The following is an 18331-nucleotide window of genomic DNA, read 5'->3' as shown; positions in this document are numbered from 1 at the left end:
TAAGCTTTAAAATTGCTTACGTTCATTTTTAATCTTACTACCATTTATTGTTAATGAGATATGGGGTTTTCAAATGTGCTCCAGACTTTTGGAACACCCTATTACATAAGAAGTTTGTGTCGACAAGTAGAGTTCTTATGAATTCAATAATCTTTACTGTGTTCTGTCATGGTAGGGCGTCACCCTAACTGCAGCCATAGGTGGTGCAGACATGCCAGTGGTCATCACCGTACTCAACAGCTACTCTGGCTGGGCACTTTGCGCTGAAGGCTTCCTCCTGGACAACAATCTCATGACCATCGTAGGCGCTTTAATCGGCTCCTCCGGCGCCATCCTCTCCTACATCATGTGTGTGGTGAGTATTCAAAAGTAGTACAGTAAAGTTAGAGGTAAGATCTAGCCTAAAAAAATCACCAAGGCCCAAGGGTATTAAAGCCTGAGCCCGACCACTCAACTTGATTTGCAGGACCGAGCCCGAAGCAAACATGAAATTTTATATTTTATTTGTGAGGACTCGAGAGGAGAGCTGAATTGTGATAAAGCCTGTCATTTGCAACCAAATCTACATTAAGACTGTATAAACATTAACATCTTTTATGTGTACACAGGTCACATTATCCAACAATTTTCCGTCTTTGGATTTTTTTTAAAAGCTGACGGGAAAACTTTGAGGTTGCTGTCAGATTCAGATTCAGATTCAGATCTACTTTATTGTCATTCTAGTACACGTGTATACAGAACGAAATGTCGATGCATCTGACCCCCACAGTTTCCTTGAATGTACAGATATAAATAATGTTGTATTGTATTTTGGCTACGTGTAGTATTTTACCATAGTGCCGATAGTGCAAGAAGAGTAGCTAACCAGATGTGCAATATGGGCAGTCAGGTTAACAAGTCAGGTACACAGTAACATTAACACTGTAACAATAACGCTGTAATTACAATAGTGCAGAGAGCAATGTGCAAGGAGTGGCAAGCTATAAAAAAAACTGCCAGTAGTGCAAAAGTCAGATTAGCAGCCGTTTAGATTTAAGTTAACTATATGTTAGATTGACCATTTAACAGTCTAATGGCCAGGGGGACTAGACTATTGCGGAGCCTGGTGGTCCTGCACCGCACACTGCAGTACCTCTTCCCAGAGGCTAGCAGAGTGAACAGTCCATGATGGGGGTGAGAGGGGTCCCCGGTAATGTTTTTTGCATGGGATAGGCAGTGCTTCTGGCCAATGTCCTGAATGGAGGGAAGTGTAGTCCCGATTATTTTCTCTGCTGTCCTCGTTACCCTCCTCACACTACCCCAGTCGGTAGCGCTGCAGCCTCCACACCACACAGAGATACAGCTGGTCAGGATACTCTCTATGGTGCCCCTGTAGAATGTAATGAGGGAGGGTGGGGGCAGGTGGGCTCTCCTCATCCTCCGCAGGAAGTACAGGCGCTGCTGTGCCCTCTTAACCAGTGATGCAGTGTTTACGGACCAGGTGAGTTTGTTTGTAATGTGCACCCCTAGGAACTTGATACTGCTGACAACCTCCACAGCCTTGTTGTTGATGCAAAGTGGGGCATGGTTGGGCTGGTTTTTCCTAAAGTCGACAATGATCTCTTTAGTTTTGTCGACATTCAGGACCAGGCTGTTGTCCCTGCACCAGCCCACCAACTGCTCCACCTCCTCTCTGTAGGCCAGGTCGTTGTCATCCCTGATGAGGCCCACCACTGTTGTGTCGTCAGCATACTTCACGATGTGGTTTGTGGCGGACCTAGGGACGCAGTCGTGTGTCATCAAGGTGAACAGCAAGGGGCTTAGGACGCAGCCTTGGGGGAAGCCCGTGCTGAGGTAGATGACATCTGAACTGTTCTGACCTATCCGCACTGATTGGGGTCTGTCACAGAGGAAGTCCAGCAGCCAGTTCCGCAGGGGGGTGTTGAAACCCAGGAGTCTCATCTTGTCTACCAGATGTTGTGGGATGATGGTGTTGAATGCTGAACTGAAGTCCAGGAACAGCATCCGCACATGGGTGTTCTTCTCCTCTAGATGTGTCAGGCTCAGGTGAAGCGCAGAGGAGATGGCATCCCTGGTGGAGCGGTTTGTCCTGTAGGCAAACTGAAAGGGGTCGAATGAGGAGGGGAGACTGGAGGTGATGTGCTCTTTAACCAGTCTCTCAAAGCACTTCATTATGATAGGAGTCAGTGCAACGGGCCGGTAATCGTTGAGTGATAAGATCTGGGGTTTCTTTGGCACTGGGATGATGTTGGCAAATTTGAAGCATGATGGTACTTTGGCTTGGTCTAGCGAGGTGTTGAAAATGTCTGTTAGTACACAAGCCAGCTGATCGGCGCACTCCCTAAGTACCCGCCCCGGAATGTTGTCCGGGCCTGGAGCCTTCCTTGTGTTGACCCTTCTCAGGGTCTTCCTCACGTCAGATGAGTCCAGGTGGAGTGCTCTTTCGTCCTGATTTGGAACCGCTTTCGCTGCAGGGGTGCCGTTTTGTGCCTCGAACCTTCCAAAGAATTTGTTGAATTTTGACAGGTTGAAAATTAGGCAATCACCCACAGCAGTATGTCCTTAAGAGTCTAGTGAATAAGTTTAAGAAAGAGAGAGAGAGGCAGAGAGACAGAAGAACAAAACATTTTTATTTGCCTGTACCTAAAAATGGACAGAGGTTTATTTATGGACTTATATCTCAACTAACCGAGCACTGCACCAAATTGGTTTTAGATATTTATTTTTTACACAAATCTGCAGTATGTTCAATAAGATGTATTATTCATTGTACCATTTTTCTCTTTTGTATTACCAGTTACCACATACCATAATTAAATTAATTTAATGCAAGATTTAGGGAACAAAACTAATAATTATCCGATTATTCAACTATTTGTTTCATAGTCAGTGACTATGTCTACTATTATTGCAGCGCTAATGCCGGGTGGATAATAAAAATAAAAAAGCAGCGAGAGGAGCACGGCCCAACTTGAATGTAATGATTGGCATTTTGAATCTCGGGTCGGGCTCAAGATCTTACCTCTAAGTCAAGTATCAATCCTCAAGTCCTCATCGGTGAAAAATTTCCCAAGGCAATGAACCGCTCCCTGCCTAATGTGATCCTGGGTGGCTATGGCACCACCTCCACGGCAGGTGGAAAACCTATGGAGATTGTTGGCACCCACACAGAGGTCAATGTGGACCAGACAATCGACATCATCAAGGAAGCAAACACAATTATCATCACGCCAGGTACGAGATTTGCTTCCGTTTTTTTGTTGAGTTGGACTGGAAGACTGAAAACTGCATACCTGTCAACCTCCAGGGCTCCATGCCCTTACAAACTGTCATATTTTCCCTTAGAAAATAGTCTTACGCCATATTTTTTTTTCCAAACGTGTTTATTTATGTAGTTTAACATGTTATATTGTACATGTGTTTCGTTATATATATTGTTAATTAACATTTTGTTGTGAGATCCTGAGTTGCTCGACATCAGTGAGGTTTATTTATAAAAAAAAAGTTCAAAAATTAAGTAGCTTGGACGTTCACTGTAGGAGGAAAAACTACATGCAAATATAATTAAGTAGAATAATACATTTTCTTATTCAAATTATTAATTCATTTTCAGCATTAAATTATTGTTGGTATTATACAGATTAAAGGGATAACCACAAACCTGTCTTTTTGCATTTTCTAATTTTATACTTCCTTTTTTTCTTAACTTCTTAATACAACATAATAATTCGTAATATAATGCATCAAAGAAAGTGAGCCGTTTGAGAGCCGGCTCTCTTTAATGAGTTGAGCCGAAAAAAAAAAACGGTTCTCTAAAAAGAGACGGACTTCCTTTCACTACATCAAACTGCTCGCTTTGTTTGCAAGAAAAAAAAAAACGATAGAGATAGAGGCTTTCGCAGCGAATTTGTTTGACTTGATTGATTTGCCGTTTCGTGATAGTCTGTGTATACCGGATGGTACCCATAATTGACAAATATTTTCCGAAGAGATTTTCTCGTACGTCGTACACGTCTTAAAATACATAATAAACGTACTTTGTACGACAAAACCATACAGGTTGACTGGTATGAAACTGTCTACATAGAAAAACAGCCATTGTATACATTGTATAATACAGTGCCTAGGGAAATTATTGGCTCACCAAGACCTTTTTGTCATAGTGCTTCAAACTTAGAAAACATTTTCCGTTTTTTTATTTAAGAATAGACATGTGAGATACAATCGTAAAGTGCAACCCAATTATTTCAACATTTAATAATATATTTACAATGAAAAACAAATCTGGTGTTGCAAAACTATTGGCCAGCACCACTGTTCTCTTTGCTCAACCAACTGACTCCAGTAGTTTTCTGATGACTTCTGAATGATCTAGCGTCGATCTAAATGACAATAATAGAGTGCAACTGTGTGTCTTTAAATCTCAGTTTAAATACACCTCCTCAGTGAGGGGCTCAGGGGTCTGTGAAAGAAGACACTGTAGAACTGACAGCATTGTGATTAAAGAATACACCAAGCAGGTCCGGGATACAGTTGTGAAAAACAAATAGTATACCTGATTTCAAGATATTTATATATCTCCCGGAACACTGTGTGAGCTATAATATCAAGATGGAGAAAGCATAAAACCACTGCAAAGCTACCAAGATCTGGCTGTCCCTATAAACAAGGAGTAATGTAATGATTTAAAACTAACAATATAAAGGTGTTAAAATGGCTAAGTCCAGACTATCATGATTTTGGCGCATTTGTGGAAAAATCTGAAAAATGCTGTGCACAAAAGATCATTATTAGGACTTGTGGTTGTGATAGCTCCAAAAAAGGTTTTACAACGTATTAGCTCAAAGGGGGCTTATATTTTTGCAACGCTTTTTTTTTTGTTTTATTTATTAGCCCAATATAAAATGTGTAATACATTTGGTTTCTTTTCACAATTGTATCTCACATGTTTATTCTAAAAAATGTTTAGTGTTTTTTATGTGCAAGTTTAAAGCCTAAAATATGGCAATATGGAGGTACTAACTTCTTGGCGGACCAATACTTTTGCAAGGCACTGTAATATAGGCTACTCTTAAGAAACATCCAGCTTGACTTCAACTTTATTTTTGTAGTATTGATTTTTTTTTTTTAATGAATTTTAGAGGCTTCTAAAATGAGTTTAATAAAACAGCCTGGCATCCCTTTAGTACAGCACAAGTTTTATCATCTCAGAGATTACTACAGAGTACAATCTGTTTCGGCCAAGGCCACTCAAGATGTGTATTTTTTTTTGGTGGCCTTTTGCATCAACCGCAAAGCACAACTTGGGATACACATGGCTGCTATTTGCTCCGGTGTGTGTATGTGTTTTATTTTAACAAGCAAACCATGGACAGATGTGTGGACCGACATACGCCTTTGATTAAGTGAAATGGTGCAAATACGAACTGATGCCTCACACAATGACCAAATTCTAAACTGCCACAAAAAAATCTGAGAAAATTAAGGCTGTACTCTGTAGGAGGCCGTTTATTGTCAATGTGGAGATACTGTACCTCTGCAAAAGTGATTATGAAAATGAAATTGTAACTCAAGGAATAAGAAAAATCAATTTTTTAAAAACTGCTTCAGCGAAATGCTTGATTGTGTGTGTGTATATGCAGGTTGGGGATTGTGTGCAGCAAAAGCTCAATATCCGATTGCAGACATGGTTAAGATGCTGAAGGAACAAGGCAAGACTGTCAGGTAAGTGTCAACATTTTTTTGTAATTAACAATCATGCAGATCCATATGGATGAACAAAAAAAAATCTCCTTAGGTTTGGCATCCATCCAGTGGCTGGGCGTATGCCAGGCCAGCTGAATGTGCTTCTGGCTGAGGCTGGTGTGCCCTACGATGTTGTTTTGGAGATGGATGAAATCAATGAAGACTTTCCAGGTAGGTTTTCCCCGAATTACCACACAGAAGAGAGTGTTGGTGTTGAGTAGAATTACAAGAAATGATCTCAAGCGATCACGTGAAACACTTATTCTCTTCCCGGCTTTGCTTTGATCAGCCGCCTGTTGTTGTGACACGCAATAATCGAGCGTATGCTTTGAGACAGATGGTTTTGTTTATGACGTTCATTATAAGCGCTTTCAAAAGGAATTGTATTTTCGACTCGTGTGATACATGTGTGAATGTCTGCGGCCCACAGAGACAGACCTGACGTTGGTCATCGGTGCCAACGACACAGTGAATTCTGCTGCTCAGGAGGATCCCAACTCCATCATTGCCGGCATGCCTGTCCTGGAGGTGTGGAAGTCAAAACAGGTCAGTCTGGCTTTATATTTGAATAATACAGTTCACTGATCTCTTGAAGTTATACCCAGATTCTAAAACATGCGAATTGTGAGAACATAGTACATGGTTTTTGCATGACATCTATATAGTTCCTTGGTATATTGCGATTATATTTCGAGATAATGCATTTTAAAGACAGCTTGTCTCGTCTTTGACTTTCTGAGCTGTGACGTCATGTGCAAAACACTGGCATCCAAGCAAGCCACTCATCATATTGGTTTACGTGTTAATTAGTTAATGAGGTTACGAGTTAAAGCAAAGTTTTGGCAGTTGTTGTGGAGAATACCTAGGCGTTGTGTCGCAAGGTGGATGCAATATTGGTACAACAATGGGCATGCAGCCAAATTGGGGCTATCAGGCAAAAATAACACAAAGAGTTAATGGAGGCTAATCGGGAACCAAAAACAAAAAATGGCTACAGCGACAAACACGAACCCAGACCAGGATAAACCAATGAGCACGGCAGATTAGCTGGCTGCTAATGTGGGCTGACCGGCACAGTGGATAAAAGGCGGCCGCAGCCACAGCGGAAAAACGCCAGGCTGGCCGACCAAAAACACGCAAGTGAACTTCCAGGTTAACAAACAACAAAAAAACAGCTACAGTAATAAACACGAACCCGGACGGAAATAAACCAAGGGATACGGTAGCTAGCTGGCTGCTAACGGAGGCTAACTTGGACCAAACAAAACTGGAAGCCTTCGGCGGCCTCAAAGCTTACAGTAAGCTGGCTGGACAATATTACACTAACTGTTACACATGCTGCGGAAATCAAATGAAAAGCCAAAATCGCCTAACTAAAAGGAGGCCAAGGCAAATAAGGATTGCATGCTGTAGCTGCGGCAGGTAAACACACCTCAGACAGTTTTTGGACACAACTCAGGCACAAATCAGTCACAAAGTACCCCGGTAACAGGGTAGGCAAAGTTCGAATTTTTCCAAGCAGAAATGAGTGGTATGCAATCCCTGCCAAATTGGAAGTGATGTGTTTCTGCAATGGTGTCACAGCGCTAGAGATATAGGCCAAATTCGTCAACCTTGAGACAAAATTCTTGAGTCCCCCGGCGCGTAGAATATTTAGCAACATTTCTACATAATTGTGGAAAACTAATTGGAAAGAAATATGTGGTTTTAAATACTTTTAACATCATGGGTCGCCAGGACACTACTGAAAACAGGACTCTGGACAGCTCTTCATTGCTTACAATTCTTAGTTGAGTTTGGGGTTTGGCAAAGTTGGCCCCTATTTTGTTTAACCTCATCTCATTCCAACATTTCACTAGGTGATCGTGATGAAGCGGACCCTGGGTGTGGGTTATGCTGCAGTGGACAACCCCATTTTCTACAAGGCAAACACATCCATGTTGTTGGGAGATGCCAAGAAAACATGTGACAGCCTTCAAGCGAAGATAAGGGAAGCATTCTACTAGGGTTTCCCACCACATGTGCCCTTTTGTCACAAAAAAAAAAAGAATCCCAACCCAAGCACTGGCTCTTAGGATGCAGTAATTCAGTATGCAAATGAAATGAATGACCTGAAGATGTACAATAATAGATGTGATTCAATAAAGATAATGTGAAGTCCTGTGAACTGGTTTGTAAATAAAGATGTTCAAATGTACTGTTGAAACTCCTGTTGTGCTGATTTGAAAGCTTTTTGGGGTATTTTGATTTGTAATAATGAAAATATTGGACTTTTACATTGAAAATGTGTTTTATTCACTGACAGATCTTTTGTCATGCCTGCAGAGTGCTTCGTTGTTAGAGTAGATGTAAAGTGGAAAAAAAATAAGGGACGTCAAGTGGTTCTTAAAGGGATTACCAAATTCTAAAACATACAAAATGGGAGAAAATAGTACGTTTATGCATAATATCTATAAATATGTCATAAGTATATTACAAGTATTTTCCGAGATGCATTTTGAAGACAGTCGCTTGTCTTTGACTTCCTTAACTCTGCCGTCATCTGAAGCACTCCAGCACCCTAGCGAGCCAGTCACCTTATTGGTTAACATGTTAACTAGTCGTGTTTTAAGCCAAGTTTTGGTAATTTTTGTGGAGAATTTCGTGGCGTTGTGTCGCAGATGGGTGCAGTAACAGTACAACAAATGGCGAGCAGCCAAAAGGGGGCAAACCAGCAAAAATAACACAGAGCAAACAGGCTGAACCAGCCAGGACACGTCAGGCTATCTGGCGGCCAGAGGACAAAGCAGGACCAATTGACTTAAAAAAAAAAAAAAAAAAACCTGGCTGACCGAAAACATGATGAACCAGGATAACCGCAAGCCACACAGCAGCAACAAACAGGAAACCAGCAAAGAGAAAAAACAATAGGCACGGCAGGCAAGCCAGTTAGCCGGCTGCTAATGGGTCTAACCACTATCAAATACCTAAAATTAGGCGAAGATAAAAAGGAGCGCACGCTGTACACAACGGCAACAAAGTCATGAGTCCCCTAGCGACGTGGTAAACAAAGTTCCAATTACTCCAAGCTGATATGTGCGCTATGCATTCGCTGGGTACTACAATCACTGTGTTTTCCAACGGGACGTGCCATTTGTTTTGGTTCTCATTGTCTTTCGGTGATGTCGCAGCGCTGGGAGATATAAAATCAAACTGTCTACTTTAAAAATAAATTCCTGGAGATCAATGGCGCGTGGAATATTTTCGAACATGATTGTGGGGAGGAACACTACACGTTCCGTGCCAAATTTAAAATTCAAAAAAGGGCCCTTTAGAATCCCTTTAAAGGTACAGAATATTTGACACCTATGCATAAAAAGGATGGCTTTGAGGGGATGATTAGAGTGCCAAATCGTTGCACAGAGGTAGAAAAACGGTAAAATTCTGGCAGATACATTTCCATGTTGGATGAATTTAATCGTAAAGCCATGTAACTGATACTTGAAGTATCATGTTTTTCAGTGCAGTTATTTGACAGTTGAGCACAATATGAATAATCTGAGAGGTAGGAATGATTTTCACCATTTAGATGCCTACTTGAATGTGCTTACATATTTGTAGAACTGTCAATGCACCCATCAGTAGTGCGCCGTGTAAAATAAATTAATTTGCATGGATGTGGACTAGTAGCTAAAATACTAGCTTTAACATTTGATCCCAATCACCAAAAGAATTAATAGTACCTTCTGAATTCCAAAACAAAATCTTAATCTAATTTAGTTTTCTTTCGGACTGTTGCGTTCTCTTCTCTGCTTGCTTCTTTCCGGCCTCCTTCGACTTGTTGACAACTGTGTGCAGGTAAGTGTAGAAAAAAAGTAGGTTGTCATACTCTCCGCTGTACTGTTGACCAAGGCACTGCTCGTGGAAGTCCTTAAGGAAATAGTAGATGGCTTCAATTGTCGCCAAGTAAGTATCTGGTTTTCCCCTCTGAGAGCGCCAGAAGCAGGTTTTCCTTGTTCTCAGCTCAACCCGGAGCAAGTCTGAAATGTCCCAATTAAAATATCATGAATGCCATATTTTTGATAAATAGAATTGTCATACATACACTAATCCCTTGCTCTATCGCTGTTTACTTTTCAGTTTCGGAGATTTTGAATTGAATTCTCTTAATTGTCATTGATATCAACATATTGTGTGTTGTGTTCTGTAACATACATTACACAGCAAATGCTATGACTGGGTCAGGTCCCCGGGGGCTGTGTGTGTGTTTGTTGTGTAGGCGTGACTGTGTTTACAACTGTGATGGATTGGCGTGTACTTTCGGTCAGAAAGCGGGGCGCGCGGACAAAATCAATTCGTCCACCCCAAAACAAACTGCGGAGCATGGCAACAGCTAGTATTTTAGCAGAATGTTGCATTGAAAGGGATTTAATCAAATCTGTCTCTGAAGAAAGAAGAGCGCAAAGAAATGCTTATCACCATCGAGTGCTCCGTGGATTAGGTCCAGGAAGAGACTGAGATGGCGACAGTAGAGAAAGCTATGATGAAACTCTCACAAGCAACCGCTGCCAAGCCTGTATCCCACCAATGCAATAACCATTACCCATGAAATGGATGACCTGGAGAAAAAAACTTTTGAAAAACCCCTACATTCGGGAAATTTGTATTTTAATCATCACAGAGACCTGGCTTTACTGAGGATCCTTAGTTCCAACGTGCAGCTTGCCGGCCGGTCTCTACATCACTTTCTTACACTGAAAGGAGAAGCCCTCCAATTTTGTTGTACTATGGTAAAATGACAATAAAGATTATTCATTCAAATAAAATTCTGTGTTTTATGCTTTTTATTTGTAGATGTATAGTTGTTATCGTTTCCTCCAAGCACTGCGGTTTCCTCCCACATTCCAAAAGCATGCATTTCAGGTTAATTGGCCGTTCCAAATGGTCCCTAGGTGTGAATGAGCGAGTGAGTTGTCTGTCTCTGTGTGCCCTGCGACTGGCTGGCAACCAGTTCAGGGTGTCCCCTGCCCACTGCCCGAAGATAGCTGGGATGGGCTCCAGCACCCCCATGACCCTACTGAGAATAAGCGGTGCATTTAATGGATGGATAGTTGTTATCGTTTTACAGTTGTGTATATGATACGTTACTGATATCCAATAAATAAATATTTCTACTCCGCGGGTTTTAACTGTTGCGGGACTTCTTTGGAACGCAACCCGAGCAAAAACAAGGGATTATTGTATATTATTTGATTTGTTTCATATGTATATGGTTTTCATTTATAACTATTTAGTGTTGTTTCGTATAGTATGAACTTTATGCACCGTTTACGTCATAGCCAGAGGACTACAGATGAAAAACAGCTATCTGGTATTCTGGATTTTTTTATAACTATTATTCGTTTTCCTACTTCATTGTCCCCTTTTATTTAAACCAATCAATCATAGCACAGAATGGCCATGTCAAACATGGGTGAAAACAAAAAACGTACAAGTACCTTGAAGCCTCTCATCTGTGCTGATTTTGTTGGTCTGGTTCCACGTGCTGTCGATGAAAACCACCCTCTGGAGAGGATGTGCCCTTGATTCTGAGCCCTTTGACTCATCTGGGGGCCCTGAACGGGAATTCAACGTGGCGTTTGCGGCGGCTGAAGGGGGTTCAATTTTCCGCCTCTTTGAGCAGGGTACACGCGACCTTCTATCACTCCTTTCCTGCAAACGCTGGATCATGTCTTGTACCGTGACAGCGCCAGGACCGGGAAACACCAACACAACCTGGAAAACCAGGAAGCAGGAGCTATCAAAAAATACTTCTCAGACTATTAAAAAAGTCCGTGTTAAAAGGACACTGTAATATTTGACCACTAGCTGTCGCTGTATTGTTTACGGCAATAGAACACAACTGCTACAAAGAACAAGGAAGAATATAAACTATGGAAACTCAAAATGAATGAATTGGAGCATTTTTCTTCTCATTTTGGGGGATACTTGTAGCAGCAGAAGGGCTGCCTCTATGTGAGCCTCATGTGATATAAAAATAAATAAATAAACATTTCCCGATCTACAAAGATTTAAAAAAAAAAAATGCATGTTTATATAATAGTTCATGTATTTTTGCTCATTATTCAAAACAAATAGAGGTGCAACGTAATGCAATGTTTTTTTTTAATTAAAATTTTAAAAAAATGCAAATAAAATAATAATTTATTTCTGTGTAAGAATCTACTTTTGCATCAGATTACACTTTATTCAATATCATTGTTGGGAATAATGCAATGGTTTGAAGTCCTGAGACAAAATGGATATGGAGTTTCTCAGCTAAGTGTTTGTTTGCAAGCTCTCAACATTGCACAACTCAAGAAATATGAAGGGTTCACTGCTTTCACCATTTTATAGCCGTTTTAGGGGGTCGGCTTCTTTGCGAATATATATGGTAATTTGTACCAAGATAGTAGTAACACGCTACTTTTAGGGGTTAGTAATCTAGGAGCTAGCGTAATTACGTTTTAAATGAAGTAACTAGTAAAGGCAACTACTTTTTCAGGAACACTCCCAACACTGCTTAATATATTTTGAATGCTCTGTATAAAATAACTATTATTAGTGGTGCACTGATCAAATGGCGTCTAAGGTGGGCACAAAGTTCCGAGTTAGAAGTAAAAACAAAAAACAGAATATCTGGACTGCCCCTTAAAAGGCACAGTGTGTGTTAAACGGTTAAATAACACACAACGTCCTTCTAAATGTTTAATTCTGCAAGCAATACCATTTTTGTTAATGACAAGTTGCAATCCAAAAAGACTTTTTTCACCTGGTGTGTGTTGGGCACATTACTTCGAAAAAAATAAATATTGTTGGTTCCTCGCTACTAAATTAACTGAGTTAGTAACGGAGTTACTCTATAGTAAAAGTAACAAGTTACCAGGGAAAGTAACTATTTCCTTGACTCTAAAAATGAGTTTTATGTCAAAGAATTTGCATTTTTCTGAACAGTATTCAAGTCAGTTGAATAGAGGAGAACAGACAGGTAGTTGAGTTAACCTTGTAATATTTATTGCACCTCACCAGCAACATATTCATCTTACACTTAAAGTAACACAAAAATAAACTGTAAACAATATTATAAAACAACAATCAGGAGTAAACAATATCAAGTGAATTTAATAAGTTAAATATAACTTGAATGGTCCGTTGTAGAGATGGGAATTCTGACTCTATTCAGAGAACTAGATTTTTCGACTTGGTTACCAAATGGCTCTTTAGGTTATTTATGTTGTTTAATTTATGCATTACCATTTAGTGTGTATTATTATGGATGGCTTAAAAAAAGGGGGGAAGAAAAATTAACACATAAACTTTAACACTGAAAAACAAAGGAAATATAATTTAAAATACTTATAAAATTGATAAAGATACAAAACAATTTTAACCTTTTTTTCTACTCAACAAAGTCAACGTCATAGAATCCCTGAAAAAAATGAATTTTGACCTATTACAAAAGCAAATAGAGGGAACTGGCTCTCGATTGGTGGGTAGCTGACTCGCACTTCCAAGTGCCGTTTCGTTTGAGAATGACATGAGTCAGTTGCGACGCAGCCCTCATTCGCCTTTTCTTTCGGGGCATTATTAAATCCTGTATTCGTATTCGCTACCTAACAATATGGTATTTTGAATGGTTACATGATCCGAAAAGACATGACGCAACGAACTCGGAAGAGAGCGGAAAACCGCGCCGCTGAAAAGCTCATCAGGTGTGTGGGAACACGCCGCCATTGGCGTTCTGCAGCCAAAGTATCACACCGCTTTTGATTTTCCGTAATGATAACGGTGTTGTAACGGCAGAAAAAGTAATGAGGTAGATTACCCCGTGACTGAAAAAATAACACCATTATAGTTCTTCCCAACACTGCCCGGGTTTGGTGCAAAGAGGTTTATAGAGGCTAAAACCAAATCTGACGATCATGTACATCTAACATCAAAAGCTTGAATGATTACTAAGTATATAGAATGTCTGCTTACATCACACAGATCCTGGACCTCCATCATGACATGCAAGATTGGGCTCACCTCGTCTTGATCATACTGAGGAATGCATGGGTACGTGTAGATGCTGATGTCGCCTGGCGCTAGGATCTTGGCATGTACTGCAGTGCTCTTGCCGTCTGTCTCATTGGGATGTTTGATGATGTCAATCTTCACTGGAAGCTACACCCAGAAGACAAACCACACCAAACAGCACTTAATAAAACTGACGTAACCATCGCGAAGATTTTCACCCGAGGCCTAGAAATCCAAAAAAATTCCATATCAACCTTGACAATGGGGATTTCTTGCAGACTGACATCCACTAATAAGCAGCATGTGTAGCAGAAGAACATCCTTGATCCTCCGCATTTAGCACATTTTGACCTTCCCCTCTGCTGCACTTTCTCCAGCACGGCGTGCGATGCCAATTTCAGTCCTTGAAGAGGTTGCTTGTACTGCTCGGGAGCACCTGCAGCATCAGTGGAGCCTTCGTCCAAGTCGCTCATGGTTGATCTTTGTTTAAAGGTGACAGTTTCTACAAGACAGGCATGAAAAAGGTCATTGGTTAAAAAGGTGAGAAGAGTGTGGTGGTGATATGTTACGGTACACTGTACAACCCAACAAAATATTAAGCTCTGTCGACACACAATGTGTTTTTCAGTGATCTTCAGTGACATTTTTTGACAAGGGTAATATTGTATGCAAAGGTTTGGGCACCCCTGGTCATTTTCAAGATTTTCCTTTATAAATCATTGGTTGTTTGGATAAGCAATTTCGGTAAATATATCAAGTAGCAGACAGAGTGATATCTGAGAAGTGAAGTTTATAGGATTTACAGAAAATGTGCAACAATTGCTTAAACAAAAGTAGGCAAGTGCATAAATTTGGGCACCCCAACAGAAAAATTACATCAATATTTAGTAGATCTTCCTTTTGCCGAAATAACAGCCTCTAAACGCTTCCTATAGCTTCCAATGATGGTCTGGATTCTGGTTGAAGGTATTTTTGACCATTCTTCTTTACAAAACATCTCCACTTCAGTCAGGTTTGATGGTTTCCGAGCATGGACATCCCGCTTTAAATCACACCGCAGATTTTCATTAATATTCAGTACTGGGCACTGAGATGGCTATTTCAGAACATATTCCAAACTCGTTCCTCTGCATGAATGTCTTAGCAGAATTTGAGCAGTGTTTGGAGTTGTTGTCTTGTTGAAGTATCCAGCCCCAGCACAACTTCAACTTTGTCACTGATTCTAGAACATTGTTCGCAAGAATCTGCTGATACTGACTGGAATCCATACGTCCTTCAACTTTAACAAGATTACCAGTACCTGCACTGGCCACACAGCCCCGCAGCATGATGAAACCACCACCAAATTTTACTGTGGGTAGCAAGTGTTTGTCTTAGAATGCTGTGTTCTTCTTCCACCATGCATACCTCCATTTTAATTCAAACGCAGCGCCTCAAACGCCCGGTTTGTTCTCTGCTAAATCTCACGAACCCCTCCTTCTTGCATCAAATTATTTTCTCCTTGAATCTACACAATTCATGTAGGTCACCCTTTTTGCTTCAAACAGGGAATTTTTCCAAAATGTAAGAGATTTTTATGCCTGACAGGAGGTTGAAGACTAGCTGAGCAAAAGGGACCCTGTTCAGTCTCCATTAGAATATTTATACTTTAAAATTAACCCTAATTTAAGGAGTGCGAACTAAAGGGAATTGGGGTTTAGGGAACTGGGTCATTTTTCCAGTAAATGACATATCAGGTGTAGGTAGACAAGTAAAAAATATGTATACAAAACTTGAACCAGTTCGATTTGAAAGATTTAATGTTAATTGATCAGGTTGATAATTGAATGGTCAAACAAAATATATATTTTTATTAATACAGCCGATAGGAAACAAAACAAAGAACAAGTTTAACACTGAGGGTTTAACAAGTCAACTTTCCAATGTCCATAACAATATTAATGTGAACACAAAACCTGAAGATTTCATAAACTCATGCCAAAAGGCTAGTCTTCTGGACCCTTTTTATAACACCAGTAAGCTTACTACCTTTTAGTTTTCTCATTAGTAAATCGTACTAGTACTTTTATGAAGAAATCCTGCTACTGCGGTGGGAGATCACAAAGCAAGAAGCAAATTCCTCCTAAAAAAACCTGCTTGTGCAGGCCTTACTAAGATGCATTTGTTAAGATTATTAAATTACAACGTTGACTCAACCGGGATGAAACGTTTGACATAGTACAAATCAACTAGTTTTGTATACCAAAACCCAAACAGAATTTCCTAAAAACGTACACAACCATGCACGTGTTTCTGCAGGTCAAAATACCACGCATGTAAATAAACACCACACCGGTGTCACCTAACTAGAAGATGCATTTAAGGTGACGTGTGTTTGACTTACTGTTCCCAGACAATTAAATCCAAAAATCGTTGTTGTATGGCTTTTTAACGTGTGCAGCTTTTAGAGAAATGTATTTCCGGGTTGCCACCTACGTAAAGAAAATTGCGTTGATCGCGTGAAAAAGTACGGATATCTTGCCGCCATCTTGAATGTGGCACCATCAGTCACGTTCGGTCAGCGGGAAGGCGTTGGTGCAAATTGTTGAAGCCAATCAGAATTATCTACATGATGAAAATCAAAACTTAATTGATTCTTTGTTGAAGCTTATCTGTTTTGAAACTGTTTTAAAATTCCGTCTTGAAAAGAGAAAACAGATAAACTTTCATTTCTGGCTCTATTATGAGCTTGTCATACCTGTCATCCTCCACGGCTCCATGCCCGTACAAACTGTCATATTTTCCCTTACACAATACAAAATAATCTTACACCATATTTTTTTTTCCGGAATGATGCATGATGGTAAATCCCCAGGGGTCAGACGCATGCGCACAGTAGCATCAAACCACTCGCTTCGTTTGCAATGAAAAAAACGATACTGCGGTAAACTCATTTGAGTTGATTGATTTGCAGTTTCGTGATAGTCGGTGTTTACAGGATGGTACCCATAATTGACAAATTTGCGTTTTCCCGTACAGATTTCCTAGTACGTCGTACACGTCTTAAAATGCATAATAAATGTACTTTGTACGGCAAAAACGTACAGGTTGACAGGTATGGCTTGTTCATGCAACATATATCAAAGAGACAGGTGTGTAGTTTGTCATGTATATTGTTGTGTATTTTCTTGCAACAAATTATTGATGAAATGAGGGAGTAGATTAAACTAGCACTGCTTTTCATCTATTGCAGGGGTTGGCAGTTAAAGAGCCACATTAAAGCCCCCCAAAAATAAATACAAATAAAGCTTTATACTGTATAAGCCTTGGATAGCCTGGAGAGGGATGGGCACCATCAGGCTGTACTTGCCCAAGACACACCACAGGAAATGGTGTGCGTGCACACACACACACACACACACACACACACACACTCATACTCTGGAACAAAATTTGAAAACAACTTACTAAAAATTGAATAATTCTTGAAAAAAATGCCATCTTTACTGCTTTTCAGTTTCAGTACACTTCGTTGTGTCTATACCATGCTATCACAACCATTTTTTTTCACAAAATGGATTTGAACAACAAAAAAACTATTTTCAAAATATTCTCTGATTAAAAATTAGAGAACACCTTCAGGTACCTCCTTTGACTGTCCTTCAACCCCTATTTAACTTACATTCAAACTACCTGTTTCACTGACTTTGCCAGATTGTGTACTGTTCTAAAGTGACCGAAAGCCTCCGGCAGCAGGTTGTCTAGATGCATACAAAAGGAACCATATCATTTTCCATTATCAATTTTTTTAAAAGCACTAGGGAGCCACTAGGGAGCGCCAACGTGTCTCATGCGGCTCCAGAGCCTCATGTTGCTGACCCCTGACCTATTGGTTGATCCACGAGTGCACCAATCAACTGTAACGTCTTTTTTCCCCTCAGCTAGCGAGAAGCAAGACATTAGTAGCAGATTCGTTCATCAGTGATCCATCATTAGGTGAAAAGCTGGGCTGTCTCCACATGTAAATAACATTTTGTTGTGATAAAATACACGACAAAATACTAAACAAAACAAATGACAAAATAAATACCGAAATACATAAATGACCAGATAAATGAATACATACGTGAACAAAACACGACATAATACCATACAAAATAAATGACCCAAAAAAAGACAAAATAAATACAGTACCGAAATACAAGGCAAAGTACATTTCAAAATCAATACCAATATACCCGAATGACCAAATAAATTACAAAGTGCAGAAATGTGTGAATTCAATGAAGTGATGTCATATATTAAGGGATCATGTAATTTATTTTTTTGTGTGTTTATCTATATGGCCTATATGGTCTATATTAGTAGGTGACCCTATGAGGAACAAGGTCTAAATGTAGTGGAAGCTAGAGCTCTTGTCGGTGATAGGAATGAGTGGAGAGGTGTTGTGAAAGGATAGTGGGATGTTTGGACACGTTCTAAGGTATGAGCAGGGCACCTGTATGATGCGGCAGGGGTAAACCATTGAAAACTGTTGGGCGCTATTATAGAACAGAAGAGTTGGTTTTGT

General features: G+C 40.1%; 2 protein-coding genes across 6 annotated transcripts in view; one reads left to right on the top strand and one right to left on the bottom strand.

Annotated features, from left to right (window-relative positions):
• nnt2 (nicotinamide nucleotide transhydrogenase 2) overlaps positions 1 to 7942 on the top strand; it is a 35542-nt gene extending 27600 nt beyond the window's left edge. For all 5 annotated transcript variants that reach the window (XM_088334339.1, XM_088334337.1, XM_088334335.1 and 2 more), the window contains exons 17-22: positions 176 to 355; positions 3075 to 3234; positions 5643 to 5724; positions 5798 to 5916; positions 6176 to 6291; positions 7605 to 7942. In XM_088334339.1, the coding sequence (XP_088190465.1) occupies positions 176 to 355; positions 3075 to 3234; positions 5643 to 5724; positions 5798 to 5916; positions 6176 to 6291; positions 7605 to 7751 (804 nt within the window). In that variant the 3' untranslated portion in view covers positions 7752 to 7942. The remainder of the gene's footprint in view (positions 1 to 175; positions 356 to 3074; positions 3235 to 5642; positions 5725 to 5797; positions 5917 to 6175; positions 6292 to 7604) is intronic.
• Positions 7943 to 9176: 1234 nt separating this feature from the next.
• dtwd1 (DTW motif tRNA-uridine aminocarboxypropyltransferase 1) lies at positions 9177 to 16273 on the bottom strand. The gene is made up of 5 exons (XM_088334342.1): positions 16166 to 16273; positions 14037 to 14284; positions 13792 to 13929; positions 11223 to 11499; positions 9177 to 9764 (listed from the first exon to the last, which is right to left on the bottom strand). The coding sequence occupies exons 2-5, from the start codon at positions 14253 to 14255 to the stop codon at positions 9496 to 9498; spliced, it is 903 nt and encodes a 300-aa protein (XP_088190468.1). The 5' UTR covers positions 14256 to 14284; positions 16166 to 16273; the 3' UTR covers positions 9177 to 9495.
• Between the last annotated feature and the right edge of the window lie 2058 nt (positions 16274 to 18331).

The sequence above is a fragment of the Urocampus carinirostris genome, chromosome 4, assembly GCF_059441175.1.
Source record: "Urocampus carinirostris isolate Australia breed hairy pipefish chromosome 4, RoL_Ucar_1.0, whole genome shotgun sequence".
Taxonomy (NCBI): domain Eukaryota; kingdom Metazoa; phylum Chordata; class Actinopteri; order Syngnathiformes; family Syngnathidae; genus Urocampus; species Urocampus carinirostris.
The sequence above is the reverse complement of the archived record's forward strand: the minus strand, read 5'-3'. Positions and strand labels throughout refer to the sequence as shown.